The 21,797-nt window shown below is 40.1% G+C and overlaps 2 protein-coding genes and 1 long non-coding RNA gene across 5 annotated transcripts in view; 1 reads left to right on the top strand and 2 right to left on the bottom strand.

Moving 5' to 3' along the window:
- The window catches only part of PRRG1 (proline rich and Gla domain 1), an 80,251-nt gene that overhangs the window by 6,969 nt on the left and 51,485 nt on the right, over nt 1-21,797 (bottom strand). The window lies entirely within an intron of this gene.
- On the top strand, nt 23-20,287 carry LOC116662274. Its single transcript, XR_004318318.1, has 3 exons — nt 23-1,088; nt 17,247-17,325; nt 19,517-20,287. It is a non-coding gene; the product is annotated as an uncharacterized LOC116662274 (long non-coding RNA).
- Nucleotides 13,092-21,115, bottom strand: LOC116662272 (ferritin heavy chain-like). Its single transcript, XM_032476141.1, has 2 exons — nt 20,418-21,115; nt 13,092-14,157 (listed from the first exon to the last, which is right to left on the bottom strand). Exon 2 carries the CDS (start codon nt 13,881-13,883, stop codon nt 13,317-13,319), a length of 567 nt encoding a protein of 188 aa, XP_032332032.1. The 5' UTR covers nt 13,884-14,157; nt 20,418-21,115; the 3' UTR covers nt 13,092-13,316.

Below are 21,797 nucleotides of genomic sequence, written 5' to 3'. Positions count from 1 at the left end.
TAACTGAAAAATTGTGCTCTACACTGGAATTTGACACAACATTGTAAAATGACTATGACTCAAGGCTTCTAAGGGTTAAGAATTGTAATGAATATCTGTAATTGAAACTACTAGAAATAAGGAAAGTTGGAGATGTCCTGACTAAGGAAAAGTATGGAGATGAATCTTGTGGGGAGGGTATAGGTCAGTGGTAGAAAGCAGAAGGTCCTGGGTTCCTGGTAACCTCGGGACAACAAGTATGTTAAGAAGACTTTGAAAACAGGAGAGCAGCCTCCTCTCCCTTCTCTGAAGTGAACCTAGGACCTCCTGCATGCTAGGCCTACACTCTACCCCTGACCTATAGCCTCTCTCTATCTACCTTAATTTCCCCAAACGCACCTCTGTCCTCCTCCTTCCCCACCCGCGAATCAACAGAGAACCACACAAAGAAACCAAGTTTACTAATTAAACTGTCAAAAGTTAAACACAAACACAATGAGATAATCTGAAAAGCATCAACAGAAAAACTTGGACCCCCCCCCCCCCCGCCAGGTCCATCAGCGGATTAATTACCTCCTCATCACCTCACAGGATTGTTGCTAACCACAACACAGATTTCTGGACAGCACCCAGAACCTGTTCTATATGTGAAACCTCACATACAACACTGCTAATTAAAAAAAAGGGGGTGGGGAAGGAAGATGTAATTTCACAGGAGGCTAAAGAATGCCTTGTCCCTGTAGTCATCTTATACCTGTTAGATTAACCCCAAGAAACAATCCCCACAAAAGGCCGTAACAGTACTTTCTTATCAAGAAGCCTGGGTGATAGACAATGCTAGGGTTGATGACTCCAGCCACAGTCTACATCGCTGTCGTGCAGTCCTCTCAGCCTTTCCTCATGGGTAAAAGGTGGCGTTCTCTGTCTCGGGCATCACATCCTCATACAAACATGCCAATAAGGATCAATAAAATGGGGGTAAAATGCTTTGTTTTCACAGAATTGTCTCCTTTTATCAGGGAAGCAAACTTCCCAGGCGGACAGCTATGTCTCAGGCCAGAAGTCAATACCGTGCCCGTCCTTCGCAGCAGGAGAGGCAGATACAGCAAGTAAGGAGAACGTAACTGCCCTGATTCACCGATGTAGACTAATTACAAATTGTCACCAGTGCCTGGGGACACTGTCATTCCCCCCAAATTGGTGTTGCCTTAGCAAGGAAGGAGGAGTGAATTGGCTGTAGGATAAGCAGCCAACCGCCATACCTCTCTTGGCTTGGACATGCTGTAGTACATCGTTATCCTCCTAGAGTAAATGTATACAGTGCTTTCCCTTCTGCCAGAGTGTGGCTGTGGCAGGGATATTGATGATTCAACTGTCATGTGCATATGTTGGAGGTATAAAGACAGTAGAAAATTTTTAAATATTTAGCAGCCTTAGGTAAATTCAGGGCCTGTGACAAGAAACTATAAAACGGGGTTTTGCAAACATTTTCTATTCAGAATAACATAGTGTATTAGACTCTGTGGGACATAAAGTCTTTGTCTTATCCACTAATTGTGCAAACAGCTTTTGGCAGGAAAGAGTTCTCTGCAGGAGGCCCCTTTTGTCAATGTAGCAAAGCTGTATTTTAACTTACCTCTGGTGCAATCACACCTTTCAAATCTTTTGATCACACAGAGCCTTGCCTAACCTGTTGTTTCCATCCTTAGCTCAAAGAAGAAATAATAAGTACTTAACAGATGACCAGATCCCTTCCCTAGCGTATCCCCTTCAGTAATCTTGCAAACAAACCAAACCGTGTGAACAAGATAGCATCTAAAGAAAGATCACAAGGAGTTGACAAACCTGTACACGATGGGAGATGGTTGCAAATCTGACACCCTATCTCAATGATTATTAACAGAGATTACGTCCCCTTTTTTACCTTTAAAAACTTTCATGGTGGAGGAGAATCTTCTTCAGACACAAGTCTGCCTTCTCCTGAGATTGCCAGCTGTCTGATTAAAGCAACTTTTCTCTTTCTACTGATCCTAGTCTCTCATACTGACTTTTGAGTAGCAAGCAGTGGGACCTGAGTTCAGTAACAATTGTGGCAGCATAACACGAACCCAGCAACAAGCAATTATGCAAGCAAACGGTCATCCATTTGTTCCAATGAACTCTTTTTTTTTTTTTTTAAACAAAAGTAGATGGTGGGCTAGATTTGGCTTGTAGGCCACGCTTTTCAACCCGTGTTTGTGATAAAACATACGGGTTGCCAACCCATTTATAAAACAATGCTTCAAAAGTTTGGGCACATATGCAACATCAATGGAAATGAGAGGTTTCTAAGCCTTCTTTAATATTTGCCAATTCAATAATTGTCAAAGTTATGGTAAGTTTTCAGTGTGTTTGGTCCAGTATATGCATAAGGATCTACCTGGATGAGTTATTTAAATCCTAGCATCAGTATCATTCTACAGCATCCCAGAATATCCCAAGGTATAGCCATCATTGAGAACTAGGATGCTAAAACAGTGCTTCAAACACTTCGTTATTAAACTGTAGGTTCTGATGCGGTAAGTCTGGGGCAGCACTTACAACTACCGAGCTTCTCACAAGCTCTAAGGTGAGGTTGCTGCTACTGGCCCACAGACCACACTGCGTAGCAAAGCGTCAGTGCTGGCTTAACTGCCTGGGATACCTAGGACCTTCCTCCCCTCAGGGACTGATGTAATCGGTCTGGGACATACCCTGGAGGTAACATGCAACAAAGCTTGAGAACCCCCATGGCAAGGTGTGTCATGATTTATCAGTTTTAGTTGTTACTTCATTAGTCGCTCTAACGTGATCCTGTCTGTCTACTCCTCACCGTGCCATTTGTACCCACCCATTCCTCTCCTTTTCAGATCCCAACATCCAGATGATGGTGGGGATCAGGATTAGTACTTCATCCTTTTGCTCTTTTCTGTCTCTGAGAAGTGGGAGGTACTTTAGGATGGAAAGAAAAGACTTGGGCAACTTGGAACTTGGGAAGAATAACCAAAGAGTGTCTGAGGAGGTGATTTAAAGGGGAAGCTGAGTGACAAAATGGCAAAGATTACCAGGGACAGTTATCACAGCAAAATCTGCCTCTAGTCTTGGGCGTGAGTTTGGGGCAGTGAAAACACCAATCTACCCCCCCCCCCCCCAAGTCCTGGTAGCACCTGACAACTAAGAGCTACCGAGAATTTTCCCTTGTAAACATGCAATGTGACAGAGTTGGTCAGAATGCGAGAGAATCACCAGTGGCAAAGTAGAAACAGGAAATCTCCCCCCCAAAGCATAAGCAACACTAAAGTACTTAGATGCGACTGGATGACGATGACACATGATGACTAACACAGTGTACTTACTGTACACCAGATGTTGTTCAAAATGGTTTACATATAACTCAGTTCACGGCAAAAACCCAGTGGGACTGACACTTTTATTATCCCTATTTTACATGTCAGAAAACTGAGGTACAGAGAAGCTAAATAACTTACCTTGGGTGAACTTGGTCAAGGTAAGCGGATAAACTGGGATTTAAAGACAGGCAATCTGAGGTTAAGAAATCAGTAAAACAAACTGGTTCCCCAGAACAGGAACATAAACACCCTCAGTCAGTTTTCAGTGATACACAAGACTAGGTGATCTCCCTGAGCTTCCTCATCTCTAGAGAAGAACAGTTAACTGACATTTAAATAGGTAACATCTGAGTGCATGTCAGAAAGAGGAGAGGTCCTCAAAGCACGCAGAGAAACAAATACAGTAAGAAGACCAATTTCACTAAGAAGAAATAAAGGACAATAGCATTTTCTGGAAACTGAACTCAAAGGGCCATAATCTTCATTTTTATAAAACACAGTTACAGTGCAGTGATGAAATGTGGACGGTAAACTTAGTCACATTTTACTAAATGTTCAAAGCAAACTGCTAGCTTTAAAGAGACACACAACCCATGTAACGTTAAATACTGCATACAAAGAAACGTAACTTTTAACTTTCATCTCTGTAACCCACAGGCAGCTCAGAAGAAACAATGTTGTGAGAATTTTTTTTGCACACATGGACAACCTTAGAGTTCACATGGGTACAGATTTCAGCTGGTCAGATACATTGGATTGAGTGAGAGACAGAGGTTATAAAAGTGAACAGAAAAAAAAACATAGAAAAGCAGATCATTTCCTTAGGGAATCTTCTTTTAACTGGGAAATAATTTCCTTCTACCCATAGCCAATAAAACAAGGTAAAATGCTAATTCTTTCACAACCTGAAGAAATCAGAAAACACACTTAGGTCAGAACAGGCTGATGTGGGGCCACTGGGTGTGGACACAGCTGGTCCCAGTGTGGAATGAGGTAATGGTCCAGGTGGGGCCAGCAGCCCTCTGGGTGTTCTGACTCCTCATCCCACCCTCCACTGGGAGCTGCCCTGGGTGTGGGGCTGGCTGTGCCATACTCTCTCCCTACTCTCTTTCCAGTGACCTCATCCAGTCCCATGACCTCAACGTCATCTATGGCTGATGCCTCCTCTATGTATCATATGTTTATTTCAAAACCAGACCTCCTCCTGAGCTCCAGATTATTTTTCTGGCTACCTGCATGACATTTTCACTTGGATGTCTAATAGGCATCTCAGATTTTTTTTTTTTTTAGATGACGCCTTCTCTTCCCTTCCACATCCAATGTGTCCCTAGCAAAAGAAGGTTTAATAAACAGCATCACCATCAACCCAGGTGCTCAAGTCCAAATCTCTGAATCTAGATTATTTTCCACATTTCTCATTCCTCACTTCTTGATCAGCGAGCAAATCCTGTCAACTTATCCAAAATCCCTGTGAAATCTGTCTACATCTCATTTTCTTAACCCCCACTGTCATTTAAACTGCCATGGTCTTTCACCTGCACCACTGCAATGCCTCTTACCTGGTCCTCTTGCTTTAGCTCTTCCCCAAACCCTACATTCTTCAAAACAGTCAGAGTCATTTGCCTACTTAAACCCCTTACAGCCTTCCCATTACACTTGGAACATAATTTGGACTACTCTAATAATGCTCACAAGACCCTACATCTCCATCTTGGCTTGTACAACTCTACCTGAACTCATTATGGTCCAGTGACGTACATCTCCTCCTTTTTGTTACTCGAACATCTAAAATGCTTTCAACTGCCTATTATATGCTGAGTCTCACTTACTCTTTGACTTTCAATCAAACATCAACCCGCACAAGTATCCCTGATCACCTTATTCAAAATAATAATAATGTCTCCTCAAGCAATACCTACTCTCCATCACGGTAAACTGAATATTTCTCTATGGTTTTAATCCCAATTTAAACTACTCTTGTATTTATTTACTTACTGAATTTTAGATTGCTAAGCATAATAAATAAGAGTATCTATTTTTACTTTTCATTTATTCAACAAATACGTATAAAGGATCTATTACAGATTTTTTTATTGTAAAAAAAATCTAACATGAGACCTACTTCAATAAAAATTTAAGTATACAATACAGTATTGTTAACTATAATCACAATATTGTTTAGCAAGCTCTCTAGAATTTTTTCATCTTGCGTAAGTGAAACTATATACACACTGAACAGCAAATCCCCAGTTCCCCCCTGCCTCAAAGCCCCTGGAAATTAAATGGTGATAGTAAGTCCTTATCTACCAGTAATTGCTTTAAATATAATGATTACATTCTCCAATCAGAAGACAGAATGGCTGGATGGATTAAAAAAAAAAAAGACCCAATGATAAGCTGCCTACAAGAGAATCACTGTAGCTTTAAGGACGTACATGTATAGGGAGTGAAAGGATGAAAAAAGTTATTACTAGCAAATGGTAACCCAAAGAAAGCAGACTTATATCACACAAAATAGACTTGATGCTAAATATAGTCCAAAGACACAAAGAAAGTCATCATATAATTATAAAAGGGTCAATCCATCAAGGAGGTAATTATTGGGTAAGTATTTAGGCACCCAACACAGAATGCCTAAATATATAAAGCAAATACTCACAGAACTAAAATGAGAAATAAACAGCATTACAATAATAATTGAGGCCTTTAATATTCCACTCTCAACAATGGATAGATCATCCAGACAGAAAATCAACAAGAAACTGTTGGACTTGAACTATACTTTAGACCAAAAGAGCTGGATATAAACAGAACATTCCATCCAATAGCAGAATATACCTTCTTCTCAAGCACACAAAAAACATCCTCCAGGATCAATCATGTGATAGGTCACAGAACACATCTTTGCAAATTTAAAAAGACTGAAATCACACCAAGTAGCTTTGCTGAGTACAATGGTATGAAACTATAGGTCAATCATAAGAGGAAAGCTGGAAAAAGTTCACAAATATGTAGAAATTAAAAGACACTCCTGAACAATCAATAGGTCAAAGAAGAATTCAAAAGGTATATAGAATAATATCTTGAGACAAACAAAAAAAGAAACACAGCGTATGAAAACAAATGGGATGCACAAAAAACAGTTCCAGGACGGAAATGTACAGTGATAAATGCATACATCAAGGAAAAAGATCTCAAATAAACAACCTAACTTTATACCTCAAGGAGCTAGAAAAAGAAAAACATTAAGCTCAAAGTTAGCAGAAGGGAGGAAATAACAAAGGTCATTGCAGAAACAAAATACAAAGCAGGAAACAATAAAAAACATTAATGAAACTAAGACTTGGTTTTTTAAAAAGATAAACAAAACTGACAACCCTTGGCTAAACTAAGGAAAAAGAGGAAAGATTCAAATCAAATCAGAAATGAAAGAGGAGACATTACAACTGATACCAGAGAAATAGAGGATCATTAAGAGAGCCTCTGAACAACTATACACCAACAAATTGGAATCTTGAAGAAATGAATAAATTCCGAGAAACATGCAACCTACCAAGACTGAATCAGGAAGAAACAAAATATGAATAGAACAAAAACAGTAAGGTGATTGAATCACTAATGGAAAAGCTCCTCAAAAGAAAAGCCAGGACCACATAGATGGTTTCCCTGGTGAATTCCACCAAACATTTAAAAAGAATTAACACCAATCCTTCTCAAATGCCTCCAAAAGCCTGAAGAGAAGGAAACACTCCATAATTGTCTCACAAAGCTAACATCACCCTGCTACCAAAGCCAGATAAGCACATTACAAGAAAACAAACTACGGTTCAATATCCTGATCAATATAGATGCAAATATTCTCAACATGATACTTGCAACCTGAGTTGAGCATCACATTAAAAATATCATAGCCTATGATCAGGTAGGATTTTCACTGGGATGGAAGGATACTTTAACATATGCAAATCAAAAACTTATCTATTACACTTACAGAATGGAAGAGAAAAATCATATAATCATCTCAATAAATGAAGAAAAAGGATTTGATAAAATAAAACATCCTTTTCATGATAAAAATTCTCAACAAATTGGGTGTAGAGTGAAGACACTACCACATAATAAAGGCTATGTATGCAAAACAAGTCCACAGCTCACATCACTCACGAGGATGAAAAGCTGAAATGTTTTCCTCTGAGACCAGGAACAAGACAAGAATCCCACTCTCATCAAAAGGCACATGAAAAAATGCTCAATTATCACTAATTATCAGAGAAATGCAAATCAAAACTACAATGAGGTATCACCTCACACCAGTCAGAATGGCCGTCATTCAAAAATCCACAAATGACAAATGCTGGAGAGGCTGTGGAGAAAGGGGAACCCTCCTACACTGCTGGTGGGAATGCAGTTTGGTGCAGCCACTATGGAAAACAGTGTGGAGATTCCTCAAAAGACTAGGAATAGACTTACCATATGACCCAGGAATCCCACTCCTGGGCTTGTATCCAGAAGGAACCCTACTCCAAAATGACACCTGCACCCCAATGTTCATAGCAGCACTATTTACAATAGCCAAAACATGGAAACAGTCTAAATGTCCATCAACAGATGACTGGATAAAGAAGAGGTGGTATATTTATACAATGGACTACTACTCAGCCATAAAAACCGACAACATAATGCCATTTGCAGCAACATGGATGCTCCTGGAGAATGCCATTCTAAGTGAAGTAAGCCAGAAAGAGAAAGAAAAATACCATATGAGATCGCTCATATGTGGAATCTAAAAAACAAAAACAAAAACAAACAAACAAACAAAAACAAAGTGTAAATACAGGACAGAAATAGACTCATAGACAGAGAATACAGACTTGTGGTTGCCAGGGGGATGGAGGGTGGGAAGGGATAGAATGGGATTTCAAAATTGTAGAATAGATAAACAAGATTACACTGTATATAGCACAGGGAAATACACACAAAATGTTATGATAGCTTACAGAGAAAAAAATGTGACAATGAGTGTGTATATGTCCATGAATGACTGAAAAATTGCGCTGAACACTGGAATTTGACACAACATTGTAAAATGATTATAAATCAATAAAAAATGTTAAAAAAAAAAAAAAAAAAAAGAATCCCACTCTCACCGCTTCTACTCAATATAGTATTGGAAGTCCCAACCAGAGCAATCAGGCAAGAAATTAAAGGTCTCCATATTGGAAAGGAAGAAGTCAAACTGTGTTTGCAGGTTATATGATTTTATAATATAGAAAGTCCTAAAGACTCCATCAAAAGACTGTTAGAACTAGTCAAGAAATTCAGAAAAGTTGCAGGACATCTGAAAAGGAAAGAGAACAATCTTGTTCAAAATAACATCAAAAAGCAATAAAATAATGAAGAATAAATTGAACCAAGGAGGTGAAAGATCTGTATACTGAAAATTTTAAGACTGATGGAAAAAAATGGAAGACACAATAAAATGAAAGATATAATGTGTTCACTGATCAGAAGAACTGATATGGTTAAGATGTCCACACTACCCAAAGCCATCTATAGATTCAGTGCAACTACTATCAAAATTCCAATGGCATTTTTTTTTTTTTTACAGAAATAGAAAAACCTGAAATTCCTATGGAGGCACAAAAGACTTCAAATAGCCAGAGCAATCCTGAGAAATAAGAACAAAGCTGGAAGCATCATACTTCCTGATTTTGAACTATAATAAAAAGCTATAGTAATCAAAACAGTATGGTACTGGCAGAAGAAAACAGACATAGCCCAATGGAACATCATCAAGAGCTCAGAAACCCATGAATATATGACCAACTAATATTTGACAAGGGAGCCAAGACTATTCAATGAAGAAAGGATAGTCTCTCTGTTAAATGGTTTTGGGAAGACTGGATAACCACATACAAAAGAATGAAACTGGACTCCTATCTGACACCCCTCAAAAATTAACTCAAAAAGGATTAAAGGCTTAAATATAAGATCTGAAGCCACAAAACTGCTAGAAGGTAGCATAGGGAAAAACCTCTTTGACATTGGTCCTGGCAACAATTTTGTGGATATGACATCAAAAGCACAAGCAACAAAAGCAAAAATAAATAAGTGGGACTACATCAAACTAAAAAACTTCTGTACAGCAAAGGAAACAATCAGCAAAACAGGGAGATCATGTATGTGATAAGGGGTCAATATTCTAAACATATAAAGAACTCACAACTCAACAGCAAAAAAAAAAAAAAAAAAAAAAAAAATAATCTAATTTAAGAACGGTCAGAAACTGAATAGACACTTTTCCAAAGAAGACATACCAGTGACCAACAGGTATACAAAAAAGTGCTCAACACCACTAATTAACCAGGAAATGCAAATTAAAACCACAATGAGATGTAGCTCACATCTATTACAATGGCTATCATTAAAAAGAAAAAAGATAACAAGTGTTGGTGAGGATGTGGAGAAAAGGGAACCCTTGTGTACTCTTGGTGAGACTGAAAACTGATACAGCCAGTATAAAAACCAGTCTGGACATTCCTTAAAAAATTAAAAGTAGAACTACCATATGATCCAGCAATCCCTCCTCTCTGGGTATTTATTCAAAAGAAATGAAAACAGGATTTCAGAGATACATCTGCATCTCCATGGTCAATGCAACAGTATTCATAATAGCCCACATATGGAAATAACTTAAGTGTATATCAATGGATCAACAGATAAAGAAGCTGTGGTGTGTGTATGTGTATATATATGTATGTTGGGTGTGTATGTGTATAAATACACACACACACACACTCCACATACAATGGAATATTATTCAGCCATGAGAAAGAAGAAAATACTTCCACTTGTAACAACTTGGAGGGTATAATGCTAAGTAAAATAAGTCAGGCAAATACTGTATTCTATCACTTACATGTGGAATCTAAAAAAGCGAAACTCATAGAAACAGTAGAATGGTGGTTACCAGAGGCTGGGAGGTGGGGGAAAGGGGCAGATGTTGATCAAAAGGTACAAATTTTATGACTTTAATGTACAGCATGGTCATTACAGTTAATAATATTGTATTATATACTTGATTGTTGCTAAGATTGTAAATATTAAATATCCTCATCACCAAAAAGAAATGGTAGTTATGTGAGGTGATGGAGGTTTCAGCTAAGGCTTTGGTGGTAATCACTTCACAAAATATGTGTATTAAATCAACACACTGTACATATGAATATAACACAATGTTATAGTCCACAAAAGTATACCAAAACAAATCAACATTGACCAAATAAGTTTTATTAATTCTATACAGAAAGATCTATTAATCTAATTTATAGCATCGATATATTAAAAGAGAAACTATATAACAGTATTTGGACTGCAGTTAGTATTTTAAAAAATAATTTCTGGATTATCATGTCCCCTTTTACACAACCCCATTTTCTCCTTCAGAAATTTCTATTGGTGGCGATTAGTTGTTGCACAGGGTCCTTCTATGACTCATTATTTCTCTGAGATTCAATCCTCTATATTCCCATTATCAAAAATTTGATGCTAAGCAACTATGTTAAATTTTCAACTTTTAAACTGAGTATGGTTTTCTTTTCATATCAGATTATTAGTAGAAATTGTACCCCCAAAAAGCCCATAAACAAAGGTTTCATAATAGCACGCACGCCTGGCGCTGGTAACCATGTGAAGTCATACCTGTGTCTATGGAGAGGCCAACCTAAGGCACAGTCTCCAGGACCACCACCAAGGGTGAGCCTGCTAAACAGGTATACTCCACTATGCCAGTTTCCAGGGCCCTTAGGTTGTTACTGAGAAACAATAAATATTAACGCTTGCATAATTTAATAAACTAAAATATTTCAGCTACAGTTGAAGACTCCATTTATTTAATCCTAGCCCAATCTCATTTTTCACTTCTTCCCCAGAGGCAACCACTATGATGAATTATAGACGATGTTTTTTCCCCTATATTTTTACCATACACATGCACTCATAGATACCAGGGCCCCAAACTATCCATCTCAACTACCTCCCAACCCCCACATAACCACACTGTGTATAAGAGGAAAGCAGAGGTTTTCTAAGGACAACATGCATATTCTGCATAAGGGACCACAGAAAGTCACTCTTATCTATAGGGAAGCCAGCCTAAGGCTCAGTTTCCCTCATCACTGGAACCCAGGGTGAGCTTGTCAAAGAGGTACCCTGCCATGCTGGCTTCTGGGGTCCCCATCTTGCTACCCAGAATTAACCATTAACATTTCAAGTAGGTCTTCTGCCCATTTTTGGATTGGGTTGTTTATTTTTTTCTTATTAAGTCGTATGAGCTGCTTATACATTCTGGAGATCAAGCCTTTGTCAGTTTCATTTGCAAAAATTTTCTCCCATTCTGTAGGTTGTCTTTTTGTTTTACTTATGGTTTCCTTTGCTGTGCAGAAGCTTGTAAGTTTCATTAGGTCCCATTTGTTTATTCTTGCTTTTATTTCTATTGATTGAGTAGACTGTTCTAGGAGAACATTTTTGAGATGTATGTCAGATAATGTTTTGCCTATATTTTAGCAATTCTCCAAGGAAGACATACAAATGATCAATAGGCACATGAAAAAATGCTCAATATCACTAATTATCAGAGAAATGCAAATCAAAACTACAATGAGGTATCACCTCACACCAGTCAGAATGGCTATCATTCAAAAGTCCACAAATGACAAACGCTGGAGAGGCTGTGGAGAAAAGGGAACCCTCCTACACTGCTGGTGGGAATGCAGTTTGGTGCAGCCACTGTGGAAAACAGTATGGAGATTGCTCAAAAGACTAGGAATAGACTTACCATATGACCCAGGAATCCTGCTCCTGGGCATATAGCCAGAAGGAACCCTACTCCAAAATGACACCTGCACCCCAATGTTCATAGCAGCACTATTTACAATTGCCAAGACATGGAAGCAGCCTAAATGTCCATCAACAGATGACTGGATAAAGAAGATGTAAATTTATACAATGGAATACTATTCAGCCATAAAAACCGACAACATAACGCCATTTGCAGCAACATGGATGCTCCTGGAGAATGTCATTCTAAGTGAAGTAAGCCAGAAAGAGAAAGAAAAATACCATATGAGATCGCTCATATGTGGAATCTAGAAAACAAACAAACAAACAAAAATACAAAACAGAAGTAGACTCATAGACAGAATACAAACTTGTGGTTGCCAAGGGGGCAGGGGGGTGGGAAGGGATAGACTGGGATTTCAAAATGTAGAATAGATAAACAAGATTACACTGTATAGCACAGGGAAATATATACAAGATCTTATGGTAGCTCACAGAGAAAAAAATGTGACAATGAATATATATATGTTCATGTATAATTGAAAAATTGTGCTCTACACTGGAATTTGACACATTGTAAAATGATTATAAATCAATAAAAAATGTTAAAAAAAAATTTCAAGTAAAGTGAAAGCCCCGTCACTTTAACCCCTTCAACCCCTGCCCAATCCCATTCACTCATCCTTTCCCCAGATCAACCTCTATCATGATTTTCAGGCCATGTTTTTATACTTTATGCACAGGCACCCACATTCACCAGGGCCCCACCTCCCCCTCCCCCTAATAAACCCACGTTGTTCATTAAGGGAAGACTGATTGTGTTTTCCAGGGTCCCATGCAGTACCTTCTCCCTCCATCCATGGAGACCCCGAGCTGCATGTGGACGGGGCATGGGTGGGTGGAGAGACTCCTGGATACCTGTTTTACACTTACAAAGAGAGATGTGCACACGCGAATCAACCAGAGACCTTTATTTAAGAACCAATAACTTTATTGGAAGAAATGGTAACAATGAAAGAAGAAAAACTTAAGTGAACTTTTTTTTTTTGCAAAGGCAATATTGCCGTATGCATGCCAGGCAGGGTGACCTCGGGAACTCATCCCGTGACCACGGGGAACTCCAGTCCAGGCTCAGTTCTTGTCACTGTCGCCCAGGGTGAGCTTGTTGAAGAGGTACTCCACCATGCCGACTTCTGGGGTCCCCATCTTGCACAGGGTGGTGATGTGGTCCCCCAGCTCCTTTATGAACTCGACCTGCTGGTTCAGGCAGTGGCTCTGCAGGAAGTGGCACAGGTGGGCGTCGCTCTTGTCGCTGGCCAGCTGGTGCAGGTGGAGCAGGCTCTGGTTGACGCCCTTCTCCAGGCGCAAAGCGCACTGCACGGCCCGGAGGCCGTTCTCCCAGGCGTCGCGGTCTGGCTCCCTGATGTCGTGGAAGCAGAGGCGGCCCCCGCGCTGGTTCTGCAGGCGCATCAGGCTCTCGGCCCGCTCCCCCAGGTGCCGCGTGCACCGCAGGAAGAAGCGGGCCAAGTGCTTCAAGGCCACGTCGTCGCGGTCGAGGTAGAAGGCCATGGCCAGGCACACGTAGGAGGCGTGGAGCTCCAGGGTGACGGGGCTGTTGGTGGCGGCCTGGCAGTCGGGGTGGTAGTTCTGGCGCCCCTGCGAGGGCCCGGCGGGCATCACAGCTGGCGGTAGGGGCATCAAGGCCAGGACGAAGGCAGCGTGGAAGCGGAGGACCCAGAGTGGGCGATGAGGGTGGCCGGAGGCAGGTGACTCCGGTCAGGGCGGCAGCTCTGGGATGGACCGGAATGTGGTTCCGTTACCCGGGTTGGGGAGGCGGGGGTGAGGTTCCGATTCTTTTACAGCAGGGAGGGGGGCCGGGGTTATGGGGGAATGAGGGTGGGGCACGAGCGCTGTGTCCCAGGTTCCATCAAAGTCTGGGTGAGGCGCGGAGACTGAGCTGAGCAGCTGGCATCTATTAAAGTTTAAATTTTGCCTTGTTATTTCTATTTTCCAAGGACTTTCTCTTGTTCTCCAATTGCTCCCTTTCACAGCACCCTGTTCTTATTTTATAAACCAACTGTCTGTTTAAATTCTGAAAATATGAATTTGAATTTTTTGGTAAAGTTCTCTTGTGTTTCCTATTTTTTTTAAAACTTTTTTTATTGAGTAATAGTCATTTTACAATGTTGTGTTCTGTTTCCTATATTATATTTACTTATTTTCTCCACAAATAGTTATGTTTGTTCCTCAAGATCATCTCATTTACTTTCCTTAAACATCTGGCAAACCTTTGTTCATTTATACTTAGGAATAAAGGACTCATTCGCTTAGTCTCGGTAATTAGCATGGATCCGGTCTAGAGCTGCGCCGCCCGTTACACTAATAGGCTTCTCCTCAGAATGGGTGGGCAGAGTGTGTCTGTTATTCGGGAGTCTCTCCTTTGGAGGTACATGGCATGATGCAGGTAGCTTTATTCTGTTGCCGAAATAAAGATGATATTTCTGACATTGTAAGAGGAATGTTTTCCCCTTCAAGGTAGCTGTGTCGCTGTCTGCTGGCTGTGCAGGTCTGCAGTTGTCTTAAGCTCATTCACTTTCTTGGAGTGTAGTTTGTGGAGATTAAATGTGGTCAAAAGGTGCAGGTGCTTATGCCCAATGTAAGGAGGGGTGGGGGAGGCTCAGGGCAGGGCAAGACAGATGTGCTGTTCCCAGAGTAGCTCTTTCACCTCACAGTTGACCTAGGGCTTTTGCTGACTGTTCTTGAAGTGTGTCTGAATGTGCTCAGTTTTCCAATGCAGATGTTTCAAGTTCTCTGAATTAACCAATTTGATCGCTTCTGCTTTTCCTATCTTCCAAGAATTCTTCTTATTTCTGGTGTGCTAATGATACCCTTTGGGGTGTGTGTGTGTAAATGTTTTCGGTGTGTTTAACCGCTACCATGATCCAATTACCATTTAAAAAATTTCTGAAAATGTAAGTAATTTTCTGAATAGGTAATATAGTCACATGATTCAAAGCCACACTAGTCTCCTCTCTGCAGGCAACTAGTATGGTCTTATTTCTTATAAATTAGGAGAAAGAGGGAAAAGAGGAAGAAATAATACTTATGAGACAGAAGAGAAGAAACTTTAGAAGCACATTCTTCTCAAACATGCATAAAATATTTACCAAGATAAATCATATTCTGGGCCATAACCAAGTCTTAATAAATTTCAAAGAATTCCAATCATACAAGATTAGAAAAGACAAAACATCTAAAATCAAAAATCTAACCTTCTCCGTTAAGGAACTAGAAAAAGAAGACTGATAAATACCCAAATCAAGCAGAAGTCAGCAAATGATAAAGAAAGGAAAATTCAGTGGAATAGAAAACAAACCAAAAAATAGAGAAAATAAAACTAAATAGATTCTTTAGGATTTAAGAATAAATAAATCTCTAAACAGACTGATCAAAAAAAAAAAAAAAGAAGACAAATTACTAATATCAAAATTGTAGACTAGATAAACAAGATTACACTGTATAGCACAGGGAAATATACACAAAATGTTATGATAACTCACAGAGAAAAAAATGTGACAATGAGTGTGTATATGTCCATGAATGACTGAAAAATTGTGCTGAACACTGGAATTTGACACAACATTGTAAAATGATTATAAATCAATAAAAAATGTTAAAAAAAAAAAGAATGAGAGAAGACATGACTACAGATTATGAAAAGGGAACAATATTGCCATGACTAGTCATGGCACTGACTAGACTAGACCACAATCATGACTAGATTAATTATGATTCACCTCTAGCACCTGGGTATATTCTTACTCCCCCAAATCGGGGTTCTCTTACCACAGAAGGAGGTAAAATGGTTTTTAGATCAACAGTATCTGCCACACTTCTCTTCATTAGCAGCTTAGAATACATTAATTCAGACAATTACTCTCTTTTCTCACCAAGAACGTCAGTCATAGGGCAGCCCATGACCAAATGCAGTGAGCACAGAATTTCTAGGATGATGGAAGTAATACAAGAGGTGGTAGAGTGGACACGCAAACAGAATGGCATGCACTGGAACAAAACATCTTTTTATGGTAAATTGAGGAGATTCTACAAACCCTAGTAGATAATTATTTATCTCTGTTTTGTCTAGAGTTTGCCCTGCATTTTAATATTTTAAAATAGAAAACAGCAAAATGGTACCGTTTTCAAGAGAAACTAGTACAAATTCCGAGTTTATGGGGAATTATTATTCTTACTACTTTATCTCATTTGTTATTAGTATGCACCTGCATCTTTATAATGTAATCTGTCCTTCAAAGTAATAAAAATGAACCTCTACAGAATTGAAAAGTTTCATTAACTTTATATAGAACTAACTCTTTATCACCTCTTCTACCTCTTCAGGCATTAGTCTAGAATTTTAATGAAACTTCATCACTTTACTTAGCTTTAAGACAGCTCCCTTAAAAATGATCTTGGAGGGTAGATATAGCTCAAGTGGTAGAGTGCATGCTTAGCATGCATGAGGTCCTGGGTTCAATCCATTAAAAAAAAGATAATTAATAAGTAGACCTTGTTACCTCCCCCTTGCAAATAAAAACAAACAAAAAAACCCTGTGGTTAAAAAAAGATAAAAGAAGATCTCACCATCAAACCAAACAAGTTCAAAACTGTCTAAAAGTTCAGATTGCCACTTTTCAGATAGCAGCAGGAAATCTCAGCCTATTTCTATTTTTTTTTTCAGCCTACTTCTATATTCCTTCCTACCTAGTCCTATTATATTACAAGTTCTATTAGGTATTGCCCTTTTCTTTTCTTCCTGCCTTGTGCTCCAAGTGTGTCAGCTACATGGTATGATGCTCAAAAGTATCTGAGTAGACACAAAAGCCACAAGTTTCAATTCCAGTCAGAAATCAGGTGCATCATTGGTCTTTTGGGGACTCACAATATTGGTCTAAAGATGCAAAGACTATCACCCGCTTTGCCTGCTCTAAAGCATTTTAAAACAGTAAAAATAAAAATACAGCTAAGAGTATGAACCAACCACCAATTTTTCCATTTCAGTCATATCTGGGCTTGAATAAACATATTGTGACATGCCTTTACTGATGGCCTGGTAAGAACTGGCATAAGAAGCCTGGAGGTAAGTTGTTCCACTGTAAAACCCTGGCATAACCATCCCCACTTAAATTAGGAGGGAATTGCGTTCAATGCAGAGGGAAAGAAGGGCAGGGACACCTGGGTCCTATCTCTGGCTGCACCACTCAGTATCTTGCTATGGGAAAATGAGCACCTTGACAACTCTGGGGCCGTTATTTCCTTATCTGTGAAATGAACAGCTTGACCCTTTTGGTTTTCATGGGCCCTATCAGTTATTAAAATGACCAGAGCCTATTCCACAAATCTTTCTTCAATAATAGAACGGAAAGAAAAATCACTCTTTAGTCTATTCATGATGAGCAGTGATTGGTATCAAATAGTAGCCGTGGGAATGGGGTAATATGTCAATATTCAAATAATAATGCTATGTTAAGTTATGACATTAGTGCAACCTTCTGCAGCACACAATTCAAGAAAAGGCAGAGCCCTCTTCACTCTGCTGTTTGCTGGATGTGCAGGGGGGAACCAGATGCCCTGTTTCAGCTTGATGATACCTAAAACCTAGGGCCGACAATACAGGGCTATTGCAAAGTTCTAATTTCCTTTGTCACTGATTTTATTGTACCTTGAAAGTGGCTACTTATTTCTACAGTTGCTGATATTCCAACCATGAGAACCATGGTCAGAATACTTGTCCTGGGGGAACTGTGTCCTAACACTGGGGGAAAGAACTAGTTACAACCCCCAATATTAAAGAAATCAGTAACAGAAACTGATTTACAGTAGTGGCCCCACCCAGATGGGAATCTCTGGGGAGTGGGCAGGGGTGGTGACTGGTTGCTGTATTTTATCAAATATACCATGAATTGAAAAGTACACTTTTTAATGCATTAAGAAAAAACAAACATGCTTTCAACTAATCCATGACATGTCAGTGATTGAAAGCTGCACCTCAATTTCAGGGAAGTTAAAATGTGAATAAATGATTACAGAATTGATGGAATATAGTAATATTTACTGGATTTTGTCATCCACTTGCTTTATTTATCAAAGTAGCTACTTTTAAAAACTATTCATAATTCTTTATGCTTTTTGGTAATTTATTTGTGGCCCTGATGGTCTACAGTATTATGTATAAAGATAGAAAACATTAATTTAAAAAATGGGTATTTTCTTTTGGATATTGTGTCATTTTATAACACTTTAGCCTCATCCTAGAATGTGTGGTCCCTGACTTTTTTCTTTTCTTTACTTTTTTGGAGAGAGAGGTCTATATTAGGCTAAGGAATGTAATTCCTTGGGTAACAGGTAAACCCCTGTTCTCTGAGTTCATTGCTAACCTCCTAGCATGCTGTGAGAGACATGTGACATCGTCTTTCAAATGAAACAGGTGCATTAAACATTTACCAAGCAAAGTTGCTGATTTAGGGTTCTACTGAAATCCCAATTTGAATGTGAAGATTTCATTCTCATCATTTCCACTGACTGAATGCAGCTCTGCTGGATAATGTGAGCCATTACTAACAATGACAGTACTGCCTAGCAAGCAGTCAACCACCCCACAGTGGCAGCACCCTGGCTGACAGGAACACTGGGATGGCCACTGTGCCTGCTAGGTCGGATTGTCATACTTTCATAGATTCAAAGTTACTGTTGAGACCTTAAGGCTCTGAACTGCAGAGGGGAGCTCCAAGAAAGCCAAATGTACCTGCAAATGCACCTTTCGCTCCCCAAATGCACATCTGCTTAAGCAGGGGGATGCCTGATGTGCCCCACTCCTGCCCACTGTGCCCATAGAAGGGCAGGGCAGATATGAGGAAAAGCAAGGCAGAAAACAGGGTCAGCAACAGAGCAGACTCCTTTCAAGGATTAAAATGAGGGTGTAAGAATTTCCCACAGGTTGGGTGCATAGTGTGGAAAGCTTGTGCCATGATGCTACTACTCTGCCCCAGAGGGCTGTGTGCCAGGCAGAGGGTCTTGACAACGAAGAAGTGGGGTGTGCATACCAGGACAGGAGCCAGCTGGGGAAGGGGGCAGAAGAGACCAGCACAGAATCAGAGCTTATTCCTGAAACTATGTTGCTGGGGGGGCTTCTCCTAGGACTCCCTGAGCACTGTGCATCTCCCACCCAAGTTATAACTAGGCCCACCAAAGAGTGAGTGACAGCCAAGAAGGGGCTACAGCAATATCAGTTAAGTTAGAGACCTCTATCCGGTTCCCTTCCCTTCCCCCAGGTCCTCAACACACCAGGAGAGAGATGGGAAGCAGTAAGGGTTAAAGAGCAGATCATGACCCTCTCCTCACACCATGATCTTAAGGTCAAGGTCTAGCAGGAGCGGAAGGAGCAAAGGAGGAAAAGGTGAGCATAAAGCGAATCCAACACTAAAGTTCTAAGTGGAAGAGAGCGGATAGGAGTTTTTTGCCAAAAGGTGCCTAGAAAGGTATGAGATCTGCCTGTCTCTAAGGAGTAAGAGCTTAGACTATCAAATCAGAGTGGTTATACAAGGCAGGGTCTTTTCAAACACTTATGTAACCTTAAACTCCAGTACAATATCACCATGGAACCCTTGGGTATCCACCAGGTCCAGTAGAAGAACTCCTTCTATCAAATTAATTCTAACGAGGAGCACTGATGAGGTCTGAAATTCTACATGTGCCTTGAGTGTAATCATGGGTAAACAGCAGCAGATCTGGACGTTAAACAGGGCATCGTGAACTAGATACTGCCGTCTAGGATATGCAGAATTATATTAAGTCTATGGTGCAGATGATCTACAAATGACAAAAAAAAAAAAAAAAAAAAAGAAAGAAAGAAAGAAAGAAAAAGGACCCACCAGTCTCATCAGTACACAGTCTCTGAGGGCAGGTATGAAAAACATTAACTGGCATTGAGAGAGGAAATCTGCTGAGGTAACTTCAGGTCAAGGTCAACAGAGAAAGACCCACACTGGAGCAAGCCTACTACTTTGGTAACATACAGGCTGAAAACCCTCCAAATTAAGTTACTCCCATAACCTGAAACGAGTAACTGAGACTACATGGGATTTATAATCTACAAAAAAGCCCAACTGCCATAGAATAAAGTTCACCCCTTATTTAAAAACAACATTGACAAAATAATCAACAGAAACTTACTTTAAATGATCACACAATGGACACAGTGATGTCTGCCTGCAGAAGTGAGACCATCCTCATTTTTCCAGGAGCTCTAGTAGCTTCATTCCACAAAACAACAGACTTTGGCCCTGTTTAACTTACTCTCAAGAGATCCCATTAGTAGTGAGAAAACCTGTGGGAGCCCCAGGAAACCAACCCCATGTGGCTGAAGGGAAACTTCATATCTCGCTCCTCCGAGAGGGTCGAGTCTAGGGCAGGGGTGGAAAGACTTGGATGGAAATGCATAGGCATGGCTGGGAGACAGCCACAGCGATGCTCCTTGTTTGCCCCCTAATTGTCTACGCCCAGACTCAAGTCCCTACCTCTCTTCCTTCCTGAATCTCCTCAGCCCTCAAAGGGCAAAATTCTGAATCAGTGGCTCAAGTGCCATCAGTGGATCATGAGTGGATGAGTCAAATAGGAATTTCCCTAACAGTGCGGAAGCATCCGAGTTTCTGCCCACAAGTGTGATGAGTAACCACCAGAGAACTAGTGACCAACTCTTCAATACCTCAGACACTGAGCACTTCCTGTTAATCACTATCTCCACCGACCAGTATCTGCATGCTACCTCCTGCCATGGACTCTGAATTTAGAGATTCCCAGTGTAGCTTTTGTAACATACCCTAGCATGAACGGGCACTGCTTATCTCTTTCTTCAATTTCTCCTCTAACAATTTCCACACAAAACAAATGAAAAGCAACACTTTGGAATGAGAGTTATCTAAAAAGGAATGGCTAGACTTATACTAAAATTTCTGGACTCAGTTTCTAACTTGCAGACACAACTTGGGGGTGGAGCGGAGCATGGAGTACACAGGGCATTGAGCAGACCCAGACAGGACGGGCACCCACACCCCCAGAAACACTACCCACTGCAAAGCTTTCTGAGTATTCCAACTAAGAAGTTTCATTTAAACCATTTGCTTTACAATCTCACAGAATGTTATCTGCTGGTCGCCTACATTAGAGTCCCCAGGACTGCTCATTAAAGCAGGTTCCCTGGCCCCATGGAGATCTGTGGACCCTGGACTGTGCATTTTTAAAATAATTCTTTTACTTTGGAATAATTTTAGGTTTACAGAAAAACTGCAAAGATAGTACAGAGCATTCTCCTGTACCCATCACCCAATATCCCCTAATGTCAGCACCTTACCTGAGGATGGTGTACTTGTTATAAGTAATGAACCAATATTGATCCATTACTATTAACAATGGATTTGGACTTCACTAGTTTTCCCACCAATGACCTTTTTGTTTCAGAATCCAATCCATATTGCATTTAATCATCATGTATCTGTAGCTTCCTCTGTTTTGTGACAGTTTCTCAGTCTTTTCTTCTTTTTCATGACCTTGACA

The sequence above is a fragment of the Camelus ferus genome, chromosome X (assembly GCF_009834535.1).
Source record: "Camelus ferus isolate YT-003-E chromosome X, BCGSAC_Cfer_1.0, whole genome shotgun sequence".
NCBI classification, from domain to species: domain Eukaryota; kingdom Metazoa; phylum Chordata; class Mammalia; order Artiodactyla; family Camelidae; genus Camelus; species Camelus ferus.
This window is presented reverse-complemented; position numbering and strand designations above follow the sequence as displayed.

Bases quoted from the DNA above. Each gene is read 5' to 3' on its own strand.
- LOC116662272 (XM_032476141.1), bottom strand. From the start codon at position 13,883: ATGCCCCTACCGCCAGCTGTGATGCCCGCCGGGCCCTCGCAGGGGCGC.